This window comes from Mytilus californianus, unplaced genomic scaffold (genome assembly GCF_021869535.1).
Source record: "Mytilus californianus isolate M0D057914Y unplaced genomic scaffold, xbMytCali1.0.p SCAF_5, whole genome shotgun sequence".
Taxonomy (NCBI): domain Eukaryota; kingdom Metazoa; phylum Mollusca; class Bivalvia; order Mytilida; family Mytilidae; genus Mytilus; species Mytilus californianus.
The window spans coordinates 5,781,318-5,798,484 of record NW_026262701.1 but is presented as its reverse complement, the minus strand read 5'-3'; the positions used below and the strand labels follow the sequence as shown (position 1 = coordinate 5,798,484).

Sequence of the window (17,167 nt, the reverse complement as noted above, 5' to 3'; positions counted from 1 at the left end):
TATGAAACAAGAAATTCCAAATTGTTTGTGAATATCTCTTACTCTTCACTTGGCTTTTACGTTTGGACGGGTCCATTTCATCTATAAGATGATAAATCTTACAGAATTATGACAAAATGGAAAACGAACTTATTGTAATGTGTTTTAAACACAGGTTTTCGTTCCACAAAATTATTTCGCAAACAACAATTCAAGATCAGTTATGATCGTCTATTTTTAGATACGTAAACATAGAGAATTACAGGTAACCATTTTCAATTGCCTAGAGGGTCATTATGACTTTTGACACTGTCATTATATCATTTGTCTACAGAATGGAGTCTATCAGTATCAACAGCAATTAAGAAAATCCTTAATAAATAACATGTGAGAACATGTAAACTCTGCTAATTTTAATTTAAAACAATTAATGCAAGATAAGATGATATTACTATAATGTGCTTAGTGATTTTACAATAACTTTATGAATGAACAATAATTTTATGAATGAACAAGAGCAACTCTTTCAAAAAGAAACACGAATTAAAAACAACATAAGACCGTATCGGTGATAATTCAGTCAAATTTTCAATATTAAATCAACAACTGAAACGGTTGAATATTTTGTTGAAATATCTCAAGAACGAAATCGCAGGTATAAAAATGCACTTTTTTACTCGGACTTCCATGTGCCTTGAAAGTCAAACGGTTGTCCCCTTAAATACAAAAATACATCTACATGAACATATGTTGAAACTTCGCAAACCCAATAATGTATTTTAACTGTTTCAATTAATGTATTTCATTAGAAAACATACATAGGAGTTTTAGAATGACAGACCAGGAATCTGCTAATAAAATTTTGGCTTAATCTGGTTCACAAAGATGGCTATATGCCATAACATGAAAGCAATTGCTTTAAAAAATCAGTTGAAAAAGGCTTAGATACATACAAAGCAGAAAAACATCAAACATAAACACAGACCGGACGTGGCAGGGTATTTATCCATCCCTCATCCCTAACAACAAAAAGGACACTAAGTACAGAGATGATAGTTCTCTTTACTGACAGCTAGTTCAAAGCCAATTACAACTAATAAAAAATGATGTATCTAAGACTTAAATATCAATCAGTTCACATCCAACATCCAATGGATTTAGTGTAAAAACATCATTTACAGTGAGAGAAAAACATGACCTTGTGCAAAGCCAAAATAAAGGATGGACAAATTGTATTACTGTTAAAGTGCATATGTGTATAACAAAACTATCAGTATGGTATTAATTTACTGATAACAAAGTCAATATTTATACCAATAAAAACAATATTCAAAGATCTAATTACAGTGTTGAATTGGTAACCTTTTAAAATAAGTTTATTTAAAGGATTGACAAGTTTACTCAGATTGTATATAAATTTCCAGGCTCAGTAAACAACATCACAGTAAAATTTTGGATGTGCTATTCCGTCTGAAATAAGTTTTTTTACAGATACAGCCAAACTTGCAAACCAAATCTTTGTATCTATTGAAGAATTTGGTAAAGGTTTTAAGTACTTTGTGGTAATGAAATCCCTGACTGAATAATTTAACAGTAATATATAGATTAGGCTCATTGAAATCCAAAACGTCACTACAGACACGGACATAATGAACAAGTTGGGATATATAAACAGAAGATGGTGCCAAAAGAACATCAATGTCCAAAAAAGGAAAATTAACAATAGGGCAAGAAAAATCATCCCTTTTGTCGTAATTTTTTGTGCAGGGTTTCTGGTGTAAAACTGAAATATTTAAATCTAAGAAAGGACACTTATTGCTGTATTTGATTTATTTAAAGTAAGTTGCTGATATTTTCTTTCAAGGTACAATGTCATAAAAATATTTCATTTGTGGCGAAATTTTACTGCTACAGGGAGATAACTCTCTTGGTTTATAAATAAGAAATGTTAGTGACCTAATGATAGGAAACCCACACCTTGCAAGTTCTATTATCTCCTCTTTATCATGTAGGACATGTGCAAATCCTTAGGTAGTGCTCTACAACTATGTAAAGTTTTATCAATATCAGTCGAGTTGTTTAGGAGGATTTTCATATTCGAGATACTATTCCCACATATTGTTATATTGAAGTTAATAAGTGTGATTATCTCCTCTTTAGCAAATTCTACCAAATTATACTCTGTATGCACATACTAATGTAGTAATCTATAACTGTGTAAAGTTTTATTAATATCTGTCTAGCTGATTAGGGAGACTTGAGCTTGCAGATCAACAGACAGACAACCAATCTATTTGAAAAATTTCAGAATGTGCAGTACAATGCATTTATTTTTGTTTTTTCCTGGGGGCTTCTTCAATTACTCAAGCTCTGGCTGAAAAACAGTGACATAGACTTACTTTTTTATTTTTAGCTATTTCTTTGGCTCTTTCCAATTCTAATGTCATCCACAGTGACATAGTATGTTTACACTTGCTGGACTGTTGTGCCTAGAACAATTTAAACATTTAATGCTTAACTACTTAATTACATTTTTTTATACCACGTTATATGCAAAATATTATTGCAAACCAAATGAGAGTTTTCCAGAGTCATCTGCTCTTGGTCAAGGTATTTAAACTTTTGTCAGTTCTATTGTCCCATTCAATAAATACAATAACTATTGTTCTCTGTGTAGTTTATTCACTGGGACCTTTAAATTTCTTCTAAGAGAAATCTATCATTCATTGTTTAATTTACCTGAGTAAAATAATTATCTTCTAAAAAATGAAAATACACATGTTTTTTACTCACAAAACTGCATGTGATGTTGTATTTATTCAATATCAATAATATATTTTCAATATGTTCAATATTAACAGTGATTCAAACATTAAAAGTTGATTTCTGACAAAGTTTTCACGATGGTTCCTACTGATTTTTTAAATTTTTTTTTATTTGACAAATAAAAACTGGAAAATAACGATGTTTAATTTAAGGCCTTCTTAAATAGGAACAATGCTAAAAAATATGTCCGAAATCAACTTTTTATGATTAAATCAGTGTTTATATTGAACAGATTGAAAATATACAGGGACAAAAGGACTTACAAAAGTTTGAATCTACAGGTAACTTTAAAGTGAATCTGTGGAAATGTATCATTTCTTTCACAATAAAAAAAAAATCATCTCTTAACCATCAAAATTCAAAGCAGGGCAGATTTTTACAAAATCAATTTCGCGAAATACCATTAGTGTTTTTCTACAGAAAAAAGTAATACATATTTGTAACCACCTAAGCAATTTTCAATGGTAATCATTGTATTACTTATTATAGACTTTCTAATAACTACTTTAAAATGAGAGGACTTTTTTCAACTAGAGGCTCTCAAGAGCTTGTGTCGCTCACCTGATTCTACTTTGGTTTCGGAAATCATGTAAAAATAGATTAAAATCATAACAGATACCCTAATAATGAGTGAGGCCAAATTTGGTTTAATATTAGTCCTGTAATTTAATAAAAAATCCTGGTGGCCATCTTGAACAGTAAATCGGCAACAAAGTAGCAACACTTAATCAGCACCTCATAAGAAACATTTATGCCATGTTTTGGTTTCATTCCATTCAGTGCACCTCTAGAAGAAGCATTTAAAATTGAGAATGGAAATGGGGAATGTTTCAAAGAGACAACAACCCGACCACAGAACAGACAACAGCAGAAGGCCACCAACAGGTCTTCAATGCAGCGAGAAATTCCCGCACCCGGAGGCGTCCTTCAGCTGGCCCCTAAACAAATATATATACTATTTATATTGTATGTATTTCCCATAGGGTCTTATGTTAAAGGAAGTCCCCCCATTGGCGGCCATCATGGATGAAGGATCAGCTTCAAAGTAACAAAACTTAGTCAGCACCTCATAAGGAACATTCATGCCATGTTTGGTTTCAATCCATTCAGTATGTGGTTCTCTAAAAGAAGACATTTGTATGTATTGTACATAGGGTCCTTTGTTAAACATTGTCCCCATCTGGCAGCCATCATGGATGAAGGATCAACTTCAAAGTAACAACACTTGGTCAGCACCTCATAAGGAACATTCTTGCCATGTTTGGTTTCATTGCATTCAGTGGTTCTCTAAAAGAAGACGTTTGTATGTATTTCCCATAGGGTCTTATGTTAAAGGAAGTCCCCCCATTGGCGGCCATCATGGATGAAGGATCAGCTTCAAAGTAACAAAACTTAGTCAGCACCTCATAAGGAACATTCATGCTATGTTTGGTTTCATTCCATTCAGTGGTTCTCTAAAAGAAGACATTTGTATGTATTTCTCATAGGGTCCCATGTTAAACTAAGTCCCCTGCAGGCGGCCATCTTGGATCATGGATTGGCTTCAAAGTAACAACACTCGGTCAGCACCTCATAGAAACATTCATGCCATGTTTGGTTTCATTCCATTCAGTGGTTCTCTAAAAGAAGACATTTGTATGTATTTCCCATAGGGTCCCATGTTAAACTAAGTCCCCTGCTGGCGGCCATCTTGGATTATGGATCAGCTTCAAAGTAACAACACTCGGTCAGCACCTCATAAGGAACATTCATACCATTTTTGGTTTCATTCTATTCAGTGGTTCTCTAAAAGAAGACATTTGTATGTATTTCCCATAGGGTCCTATGTTAAACTAAGTCCCCCGCTGGCGGCCATCTTGGATTATGGATCGGCTTCAAAGTAACAACACTCGGTCAGCACCTCATAAGAAACATTCATGCCATGTTTGGTTTCGTTCCATTCAGTGGTTCTCTAAAAGAAGACATTTGTATGTATTTCCCATAGGGTCCTATGTTAAACTAAGTCCCCCGCTGGCGGCCATCTTGGATGATGGATCCGCTACAAAGTAACAACACTTGGTCAGCACCTCATAAGGAACATTCATGCCATATTTGGTTTCATTCCATTCAGTGGTTCTCTAGAAGAAGTTCAAAATGTAAAAAGTTAACACTGACGACGGACGACGGACGCCAAGTGATGAGAAAAGCTCACTTGGCCCTTCGGGCCAGGTGAGCTAAAAATACAAGTTGTTAAGGAATACTTAGGTGTCTCATCTTTTTATGACAATATGTTTCTTCATCTTTAAATCTATCCATTCATTTCTATAAATGGTGAAGATCAACTAAAACTGATCAAATGTCAATTTAAAAATAACCTACCTGTAAACTATTATTTTAGGTGCGTTAATTAACTTAGCTATTAATAAATTGACCCTCACCTTTGGACTTGAAAATGGATTATCTATCTTGAGAGTATTTGTGATGAAGTCACTGAGAGAACTGTCAGGATCTGAACCAACAGACTTTAGGAAACTAATGGCAATGTCTAACTTATCCAAGCTTTCCCACAAATCAGCTGCAGGCTTCATACGTATCTCAGCACAAATCTGACTTCTTACTGCTGGATTTAATCTTTCCTGTCAAATACAGAAATGTTAGTACAAAGTGATTTACATAATTGCTGGTAAATTAGATTTTTATGGATATTTTATTATAATGGAATCTGTCTTATCTGCATTTCCTCATTTTGTTTGGATTAGGAAGGCATTCCTTTTGTACAGGTTAATTTACTGAATAATTTTTGTCATACCAAACTAACTATTCAGTTTAGACAGGTGTCCAGTTTATACAGGGTTCAATTTAGACAAGAATCAAATTTACACATGTTTCCAGTTTATGTAGGTGTCCAGTTTATGTAGTTGTCTACTTTACAGTGTTCAGTTAAAATAAGTAAAATAAAATTGAGAATGGAAATGGGGAATGTGTCAAAGAGACAACAACCTGACCATAGAGCAGACAACAGCCGAAGGCCACCAATAGGTCTTCAATGCAGCGAGACACTCCCGCACCTGGAGGCGTCCTTCAGCTGGCCCCTAAACAAATGTGTATACTAGTTCAGTGATAATGGACGTCATACCTAACTCCAAATTATACACAGGAAACTAAAATTAAAAATGATACAAGACTAACAAAGGCCAGAGGCTCCTGACTTGGGACAGGCGCAAAAATATGGCGGGGTTAGACATGTTTTTATCTAGTTTACATAGTATAACAATAAGAACATGCAGTATAAATGCCAATGAGACAATCCTCCACCAGATAACAAATGACAACTATAGGTCACTGTACTGCCTTCAACAATGAGCAAAACCCATACTGCATAGCAAGCTTTAAAATGCCCCGAAATGACAAATGTAAAACAATTTAAAAGGGAAAATTAAAAAAATGGCCTGATTTATGTACAAAAGAATAAACGAAAAACAGATAAGATATACAGCAACAAACAACAACCACTGAATTACAGGTCTGACTTAGGACAGACACATAGAGAATGTGGCAGAGTTAAATATGTTTGCAGGTGCCCAGTTTCCAGTTTAGACATGTGTCCAGTTTAGACAGAGTTCAGTTTAGACAAGCTAAACTTGCATACTTAAATCAACCAACAGTTTGTTTCAGACTTCTCCTTGACTAATTCATAGTTATATGGTTTAAACAAACCATACTGTTATAACAGAATATAATGTATTGCTTACTTGTTGGACTTTGTCACATAAAGTTTTAAAAACTACAGCATTTGTAGATTCTGATCTGTATGTGATTGTATCTATCTGAAATACAAATAATTTTTCAAAATTATTTTGAACTACCTTAGTATTGTTAAAAGGTATCATTCTAAGTAATGATAATCACTTATCTATGGAAAAGATCCAAATCAATGAAAAAAACACCAGTGTTGCTATTTCTCTAGCTTGTATATATAAATTACTATAATATATTAGATATGAAAAAGATAAAAATAAAAAATAATGCATGACAAAATACATTTTCAATTTTGCTCAAACTAATACCCTGTTATGAAATAACCTTTTTTACATGAGTCTAACACTGGGAACATCACAACTTGAACTATTGCCATGTTTGTCTTCTGGTGTCAGACCACCAATTCACTCCCTCCAATTAAGAACGTATGTAAAAGTAGCCCTACTCTAACACAAAATAGTTCTTTTGATGTCATTGTTTACTTAAACTAACCATCACATTACAGAAATGAAACTTTTGGTGAAAGAGAAATATATTTAGATCATTTTGAGCCAAAATTTACTTGTCCATGAGTTTGCATTAAAAATTGAGGATTAATGTGCTCCATAGTATACTTATTTAACATTTCCAGAAAACCAGGGTTATTTTTAGTAGTACTTGTGTTCCGAAGGTCATTTCTTTCTTATTAGACTTTAAAGGTAGGTTGAAAATTGGCATGTAGAAAGGTGATACATGTACAATTCAGGATATACCTGGTTTCTATGAAGTTAAACTTAAGATAAAATGTTAAGAAAGCTGTGAAAATTGTAAAATTTAATTGAATAGATAGGGATTTTGAATTGGTGGTCTGACACCTCTTCTGTATCTTTAAAAGTTGACAAGGAGATTAGAATAATAGATAAAGAAATGAGAGATGACAAGTGAAGGAGATTGCTCTGACAGGGGAAGTATGAACTACAAACAATTAAAATTCTGACCTCTGCTATTCCAGTTATAATAGACTTTGAGAAGAGGAATCTGTCCATCAATTGTCTCTCAAGATTGGTAAAGTTATATTCTATCCTGGTTCCCTGTCCCACTTCAAATGTGTAGTTACAGTTAGCCAACACCATGGGTAACAGGTCTTTGTCTGGATGGTAACTGATTAAATGGGCTGAAGATATGTCTTTCACATGAACTTTAGGAAGAGTTTCTGCCCTGAAAAAAAAGTGCAAAATTCATTACTTCAAAAAGCCTTTACTGAAAAACAAATGCAAAAATGTCCCTTTTACTAAATGACTCATGGAAGACTTAATTGTTTCCATAAATAATCCATTTTCTTACTTAAAAAACTTTAAAATCATAATAAAGTTGATGTTCAGATATCATTTATGCTGTCTTTCATTTCATCAATAGTTGTATGATAAATATGTTAAAACCAAGAAATAAAGTATCTTAAAAAACACAGTTTTCCCTCAATCCATGAAAATTCATGCAGACAAAAACCAATGAATCCACAGTACTTGCATACCTGTCAACTGACCCGGATCCTGCGGGTGTGACCTGAGATTTTCTCAATTCTGAGGGGTCACCCTGAACACCTGACGGGTGACCAAATAACCCGGGAATTCAGAAAATAACCCGTTTTCACCCGGATTCCTTAGCCTTCAGACTGATTAGATATAAAGTGATTTCAATGAAATACCGGCAAATTTATTGTTCTTCCTGGACAAGGAGTTCAACTAGCTGTGTAAACTCAGCTCAATTGACCCATTTCAGTGCATGGCTTCACTTGACAGCTTTGGTGTCAAACACACTGTTAATTAACTCCAATTACCTTAGCTTTAGGTTGTAAATAATTTGTGTATTTCAAAGTTGTTTTAAAAACAATTTGAGTTACTTCCCCTTTTTTGTCAATTCACAATATACTCCTTAAACTTATGTTTTCTTTTATAAAAAGATTAAATCTAAAATGAATTGAATGCACAAACATATCAGAATAATACTTTTACTTATTGTTCTACCTTAGAACAATTAAAAAATAAAAATTTTGAAAATTACTTTTTTCATCTGTACCTCCTTTAATTGTTTAACTTTATTTTATTATATTCTAATATCAAATTTTATTTTACTGTTACCGACTGTGCAAGGGCTGTATAGCCAGTCAAGGTCGTTAAAAACTTCCATTTGTTATTTTACTGTTCAAAAGCTGCATAAAAGTATGTAAAGAAAACACATATTGGCACATTGTATATCATGAAATGAATATGAACAGGAATTAAGGCAAAGTAACACAAATCTATCAATGGCCTCCAAGTGCAATGAAATAATAATATGTACAATTTTAAATTACTCAGCCATGTGGACATGTTTTGGAAACTTTGATATAAATTATAAGAAAAATGTCCCCTAAATACTGAAATTCAGCTCGAAAAAGTTTGTACGCGTTATGACCTGAGATTTCATTCTTCTATGCAGATCATCACCTGCATTTTCATTGTCATAGGTTGACAGGTATGTACTTGACATGTGCATTTTGTTTTGTTTTGTATCACAGGATGAAATAATGGTTGTCATTATATACACTATCAATAAATATCAAGAGTTTCAAGATGCTTTTCTCATGTGGAATCCACAATCATATTAGCAGAAGGAACAGGAGATATAACAAACCAGTATTAGGCACCATCTTGCTTGGTGTTGAAGGACATATTGTGATGAAGAACAGCAATAAAAGCACTGTCCCTTTGCTGATGATTTTGTCAAATGTATGTATGGATTTTGATATGGTTATATACACTAAATTCCTTTTTCTTTTACAAAAACAGTATCATACTTACGAGAGTCTTCTTCGATAACAGTACTGTTCTATAAAATACCAACTATTCGTCCTTACGAGAGACTTCCCTGATAATAGTACTGTTCTATGAAATATGAACTATTCATACTTACGAGAGTCTTCTCTGATAACAGTACTGTTCTATGAAATATGAACTATTCATACTTACGAGAGTCTTCTCTGATAACAGTACTGTTCTATGAAATATGAACTATTCATACTTACGAGAGTCTTCTCTGATAACAGTACTGTTCTATGAAATATTAACTTTTCATACTTACGAGAGTCTTCTTTAATAACAGTACTGTTCTATGAAATATGAACTATTCATACTTAAGAGAGTCTTCTTTGATAACAGTACTGTTCTATGAAATATATTAACTATTCAAACTTACGAGAGTCTTCTTTGATAACAGTACTGTTCAATGAAATATGAACTATTCATACTTACGAGAGTCTTCTTTGATAACAGTACTGTTCTATGAACATGTTTTGTTTCTTAAACAAGAAATATAACAAGATATAGGAACAGAGGCCAGCATCACGATATGTTGGTATAAGGTATGATATAGGTGTGTCATCTGATATCGCTGCTCTGAAGTAGGATTTGTCGATAGCCAATACATTGTTATCTAACAAACATACTGAAAAAACATGTGAAAAAAATTTAAAATTTAGCCAAACTGCCATTACTCCTCAATGTCTAATCAGAAAGTTTTAAAAAAAAACTAAACAGAGCTTGTTTTAATAGATATAAACCAGTCACTAAAGTTTCATGAAAACTGCTTAAAGCATTGTCTGAAAAGTAGAAAATCACTCTTTTTTTTTATAAATAAAATCTCATAACTCGGAAACTTAAAATCTCAAATTTATAAAAATTGAAAGGGACAAATTTTACTACCGGACCAAATTTACTATTACACAAACACCCAGTCACAAGTAAGGAACCTCATTGAACGATATAAATTAAGTCAAGGACATCAGACATATGCCTTAATGAAACTTGGGACCATCAGGCATCTGGAAACAAAATGACCTCCTTAGCTCTTTTACCCTAAAAATATAAAACTTTAAAGCATGTAGATTTTACATGTAATCATCGATGCCAGATTGGCATACATATGAAAAATTCAACGACAATGGTATCCAGTGAAACAGAATTGCTATAACAATAATTCCTAGTGCTGCAAATAACTAATGATTCTGTTTTCTGCAACTTATAAAGTTAGCCTCTATAAATTATAGCCTCTAATAATCTGGACTTCTATTTATTGTTACCAGTTGTTTTAAGTGATTCTTTCACACAACTCCATGCCTCTGTAAAATCCTTCAACAATTGTTCAAATTCATCAATTTTTCTATCTGTAATGAAAAACATTTTCTTATGCAATTTTGTATATTAGATTCTAAACATCTCAAATCCTACAAATTTTGATATATAAGTAATACACAATATTCTATATCCTTAAATTACTCTAAAGTATCCACAACCCTACAAAATAATTCATATAGAAAAATCGCATTTTTGTTTTTTAATACTTATGCTATCAACAAGAATATCAAGCTAGCCTGCAAGGGCAGGCTTATATTGGAGCTGATGAAGTCAGTATAAAAAACAAATGCTATAATTCTTTTTAATGGGAATTGGTCTTAACAATCTTTCTTTTGGTAGAATATGATATTAAATGAAGTTGCTAAAAAAACTATTTCTACATATCAACAAGAGGCTCTCAAGAGCCTGAATTGCTCACCTGTATTTCAGAGGAGAAGATTTTTAAATGTTAGCAAACTTGAACAAATTGTGTAAAATTGTCTTTAAAGGGCAATAACTCCTTAAGGGGTCAATTGACAATTTTGGTCACATTAACTTTTTTGTAGATCTTACTTTGCTGAACATTATTGCTGGTTACAGTTTATATATATCTATAATAATATTCAAAATAATAACAAATAAAATGCTCCGCTGGGGCGCAGCTTGATACGACCGCAGAGGTCAAACCCTGAACAGTTGGGGCAAGTATGGACACAACATTCAAGTTTGATACAGCACTGAATTTGGATTGTAATTAAATATTTGACACAGCATAGGTTTCTGACACAAAATGAAAGTGGTCTAAGAACTTATAATTTTTTAATTTACCTATTCATACATGTGATGGACTGTGAAACTCAGATCAGGAGATTGGGAAATTTTGGTCAGGAGATTAGGACTCAGATCAGGAGGTTTTTAATCGACATAAATTTTGTCGTAAATGTAACTGTGTGCTGTAAAAATGGTCTTTTAAAGTGTGTTTTCTTCAACTTTCCATCCAATTTATTATGTTTATAGTACCCTTGTACTTATAAAGTTTCTCCATCTTTATATTTTACATGTTCAATCTAACATTTTTTTTTTTCAGTATGTTCTTTAAATTTTTTACTTCATATTCTATAAAACATTTATTGCAACCAGAACATTTGTTTAACTATCTGCAAATAGCTTTTGTTTGCATACTCAGAAAATCATTCTAACTGTAAAACAAGGGTCATAGTTATTATATAAATTTCAATTTAAGCCTTGAAAGGAAGTATAGAAACCTCAAATAATTTTCAAATTATTATTTTTTTATTTGTCCTAAGACATTTAAAATCATTTATTTACCATCCTTTTATGATTATTTGTTCAATTTATATTTTATTTATATTCTTTTAAAAATTTTCATTATTAAAAGGAAAGTAACTTAAAACAGGATAAATCAAGGGAAGTAACCCAATAAATACACAGTTTTTGTTACACAACGGCAGTTAGCCTGAGGTAAAAAATCATTGATTACCAGTATGTTTGACACCCAAGCTGACAAGTGAAGCCATATAATTATGCATGCTAATTGATTTACAGGTAAAATATAACTTCAGGTAATGTGAGTTACACCAGATGCCTGAGATGATATGTTGGGCAGAAATTTTTCATTCATGAAAAATTTCATACACGGGATTATAATTTTCCTCTTCAACCGGAGGTCGGGAGGAGACTCCTGAAAACAGGATTATTGTACTCCTGTCGGGAGGTTCACATGTAGTTATTCAAACCATATCATTATTATTTGCTTTTATATATAAATCAGAAATAACCAATTTAAAATGGAAAATTTTAAAGAAAAAAAAGGAAAAAAAAATCCCCCCCCCAAATTTTTTGAACCCCCTTATGATTCATCGCCCCCACACTCAATCCCAGCTTTCCCTTTGTGGTATGGTACCTTGCAGTACAATTTTAGAGAGATCCATTCACTTGAACACAAGTTATTGTCTGGAAACTAGAAAAATGCTTGTTTTTTTGTCCCTTTTTGGCCCCTAATTCCTAAACGTTTAGGGCAATTACCCCCAAACTCCAACCCAGCTTTCCCTTTGTGATATGGAACCTTGCAGTACAATTTCATAAAGATCCATACACTTACAAACAAGTTATTGTCCTGAAACTAGAAAAATGCTTGTTTTTTGCCCCTTTTTGGCCCCTAATTCCCAAAATTTGGAGGAAATTACCCCCAAAAATCAATCCCAGTATTCCCTTTGTGATATGGAACCTTGTGATACAATGTCAGAGAGATCCATACACTTACACACAAGTTATTGTCATGAAACTAGAAAAATGCTTGTTTTTTGCCCCTTTTTGGCCCCTAATTCCTAAAATTTGGAGGCAATTACCCCCAAAATCAATCCCAGCATTCCCTTTGTGATATGGAACCTTGTGGTACAATGTCAGAGAGATCCATATACTTACACACAAGTTATGTCTGGAAGTTACAAAAATGCTTATTTTTGGCCCCTTTTTGGCCCCTTATTCCTTAACTGTTAGTACCATAACCCCCAAAATCAATCCCCACCTTCCTTTTGTGGTATTGAACCTTATGGTAAAATTTCATTGAGATCCATTCACTTAAACTAAAGTTAGAGTGCGAAAACTAATGTGTATTCGGACGACGACGCCGGACGACGACGACGACGACGACGATGACGACGACGACGACGCCAACGTCATACCAATATACGACCACAAAAATTTTTTTGCGGTCGTATAAAAACTGCAAAATTTTGTTAAAACTACCAATTCCATGGCAGCAACCCAACAATGGGTTGTTCGATTCGTCTGATAATTTCAGGGCCGATAGATCTTGACCAATTAAACAAATTTACCCCTGTCACATTTGCTCTAACAGATTTAGTTTTTGAGATTTAAGCCAAAAACTGCATTTGACCCTTATGTTCTATTTTTAGCTATGGCGGCCATGTTTGTCAATGGATATAAACTTCGGATACAATTTATAAACAAGATACCCTAAGGAACATTTAGTTAAAGTTTGAAGGTAATTGGCCCAGTAGTTTCAGAGGAGAAGATTTTTAAATGTTAGCAAACTTGATGAACAAATTGTGTAAAATTGTCTTTAAAGGGCAATAACTCCTTAAGGGGTCAATTGACAATTATGGTCATATTAACTTTTTTGTAGATCTTACTTTGCTGAACATTATTGCTGGGTACAGTTTATATATATCTATAATAATATTCATAATAATAACAAAAAACTGCAAAATTTTGTTAAAACTACCAATTCGGTGGCAGCAACCCAACAATGGGTTGTTCGATTCATCTAAAAATTTCAGAGCTGATAGATCTTGACCAATTGAACAATTTTATCCCATGTCACATTTGCTCTAAAAGCTTTAGTTTTTGAGATATAAGCCAAAAACTGCATTTGACCCCTATGTTCTATTTTTAGCCATGGCGGCCATGTTTGTCGATGGATCAAAACTTCGGATACACTATATAAACTAGATACCCTAAGGAACATTTATTTAAGTTTGAAGGTATTTGGCCCAGTAGTTTCAGAGGAGAAGATTTTTGAAATAGTTTACGACGACAGACGACGGACGCCAAGTGATGGCATAAGGTCACATGGGGACCTTTGGGCCCCGGTGAGCTAAAAATGTTGACTGCATGAATGTCATCATGTGCATTTCATTGATAAATTGATGTAAATGGTCATGAAAAATGTGATGTTACTACATTGCTATGTGGTGTCATTGCCTAATATTTTGAAGTTTCACATCTTGTCAGAAGTTGAGAAAAATAAATGTGGATAGTGTCCACATGTGGACTCAGATGATGCCCCCGCTTGCATATCATATAGTTATAAAGGGACATAACTGAAGAACGGTAAAAGTGACGCTACCCAAATTTGAACTTGATCTGAGTTTTGTGGTAATAAGCATTGTGTGTAAGTCTCATAACATTTGGTTGAGGCTAACTTAAGTAGAGAACAGAAACTAAAAATTTCAGCAATTTTTCTATTTGTAAACACGCATAACTCTAGAACAGTTGTGTATAAGTTTTATAAAATTTGGTTGAGACAAACTGGAGTTAGAGAACGGAAACGAAAAATTCAGCAATTTTTATGTTTATAAATGAACATAACTCAAGAATGGTAAAAGTGTCGCCACCAAATTCCGTACTTAATCTGTATTATGTAGTAATAAGCATTGTGTATAAGTTTCATAACATTTGGTTGAGGCAAACTTGAGTTAGAAAACAGAAACAAAAAATTTGTACTTGATCTTAGTTTTGTGGTAATGAATATTGTGTATAGGTTTCATAATGTTTGGTAGGGGCAAACTTAAGTTACAGAATGGAAACTAAAAATTTTGCAATCTTTCGATTTATAAAGGGGCATAACTCAATAATGGTTAAAGTGACACTACCCAAATTCAACTTGATCGGTGTTTTATCAGTGGAAGTCAAATTAAACATTGCATTGTATAAAGCATTTATTGTAGTTGCTTCAACTATAATCATGGACAAAGGAAGATAACTCCAATTTTAAAAATTACTTGATATTAAGAAGAAAATAAAAATTTTGCAAAGGAGTAGGCCCAGTATAACCCCTTTATGGGCCCAAAATATAGCAGTTTTACAAAATTGTTAAAATGTAAATTTTTAGCTATTTATTGGAAAGAAGAATACTTCTGTTACATAAATATGGGCTGTTTTTGACAATACAATACTCATGTATCGGGTACTAGCATCATTAAGTCATGCTAAATTACTGAAATCTTCGAAATTTTAGCATTTTGGTTAATTTTTAGACGGTTTCCGTCTAAAATGGAAGTGGCCGCATTTGTGTTCATTCTTAATATTTAAATGTAAGTTGTATTTGACGATAATACATAACATATATAAAGGTTGAGAATGAACACAGATGCGGCCACTTTCATTTTTGACAAAAACCATCTGAAAAGTGACATATTATGGCATATTGATAGATTTTTCATATTTAAGCTTGAATTTGAGAGTCTTAAATGACTAAATCAGTTCAAATCTTTCACATAAACTAATTGAATCGACTGAAGTAGACATTTAAGTGTTTAAAAAGTGTCCAAAATCTTTTATCAGATGAACCTGAATTTTGAGGCCAAAATCGGCCCTTACCGGACCTACTCCTTTTCCATTTATAAAGGGACATAACTCTATAACGGTTACAGTGACGCCACCAAAATTCAAACTTGATCTGTGTTTTGTGGTAATAAGCATTGTGAATAAGTTTCATAACATTTGGTTGAGGTAAACTCAAGTTAGAGAATGGAAATCAATTTTGGTACGTACATACAAACCGACAAGGGTAAAACTTAAAGCCCCCCCCCCCGCTACGGCGGGGGCATAAAAAAACATAGGCAGTAGGATCTAAAAGAAAATGTACAAATTGCCCATAATATCCTATATACAGTCGAACCTTGTTATGTCAAAGGCGAAGGGACCAGACAAAAGTATTTGACTCATCCGAGGTCAAGTGTGTCGTCATAAATTTTGAATGCATGAAATACGGTATGATATTTGTGTAAACTAGACACTTTGAACAAAGTGCCTTTTTTTGATTTGACACTTTATAATTATGTATTCAATCTCCATATTTTTTGGTCCTTCATAATAATTAAACACACAAGTACAGATACAAATCATGCACAAATAAAATCAATAGTATACACAAATATTTAGAAAGGTCAGTCACTATAATATATGAAATCACTCACGGAACAAAACAAGATCTGAACAGTCTCTGATGATATAAAAAAGTAGATGTGGTATGATTGCCAATGAGACAACTCTTTACAAGAGACCAAATAACACAGAAATTAACAACTGTAGGTTGCTTTACATTCAATTATGATGAACTTATCGTAATTGTCTTAATCCTTTTATTTATTGTAGTTTATGAATTTTTATTCTAACGATTCATTTAATTTCGGCTTGGGTCATTTATATTCGTTTCATTTTTATGTCAGGTGAAATATATTCAACGTTCAGCTTGGACGATCAACACAGGTGTTAATTACCGGTCATCATAAACATGTCATTTTAACTGTTATACAAACAAGTATGTTTACTCAGCTTTAATCTCTTTTGAAAATGATTAGTTACATAAGAAATACATCTGATTTGAATTTTTATCATTAGGTCAGCATCTTTCAAAAATTCTTATTTTCGAACTTCGAGACATCTTGGTCAATTTACATTAATTTTACATCGACCAGACTATAAATTTACTCAACTTAACCGAGTATTCAAATCAACCAATTTCGACTCATCAGAAGTAATTATGCATTGATCAAACGGGAATTTTACCAGTGTCATATGGTATTTTGAACCCCTGAAAGTGAACCTGGGGTAATTATACTGCATGTTTATTTTTCCCATATGGTAATTTGAACCTGGCACCATGGAAAATTGAACCCCCTGTTTTAGATAAATAGCATTGCAGATTATCTAATGTACAATATGTT

The 17,167-nt window shown here is 32.9% G+C and overlaps 1 protein-coding gene across 4 annotated transcripts in view; it reads right to left on the bottom strand.

Annotated features, from left to right (window-relative positions):
- The window catches only part of LOC127702509 (E3 ubiquitin-protein ligase rnf213-alpha-like), a 333,395-nt gene that overhangs the window by 6,978 nt on the left and 309,250 nt on the right, over nucleotides 1-17,167 (bottom strand). For all 4 annotated transcript variants that reach the window (XM_052206722.1, XM_052206719.1, XM_052206721.1 and 1 more), the window contains 6 exons: nucleotides 10,640-10,723; nucleotides 9,813-10,005; nucleotides 7,521-7,740; nucleotides 6,537-6,611; nucleotides 5,223-5,420; nucleotides 2,379-2,468 (listed from right to left, as the gene is read on the bottom strand). In XM_052206722.1, coding sequence (XP_052062682.1) covers nucleotides 2,379-2,468; nucleotides 5,223-5,420; nucleotides 6,537-6,611; nucleotides 7,521-7,740; nucleotides 9,813-10,005; nucleotides 10,640-10,723 — 860 coding nt within the window. The remainder of the gene's footprint in view (nucleotides 1-2,378; nucleotides 2,469-5,222; nucleotides 5,421-6,536; nucleotides 6,612-7,520; nucleotides 7,741-9,812; nucleotides 10,006-10,639; nucleotides 10,724-17,167) is intronic.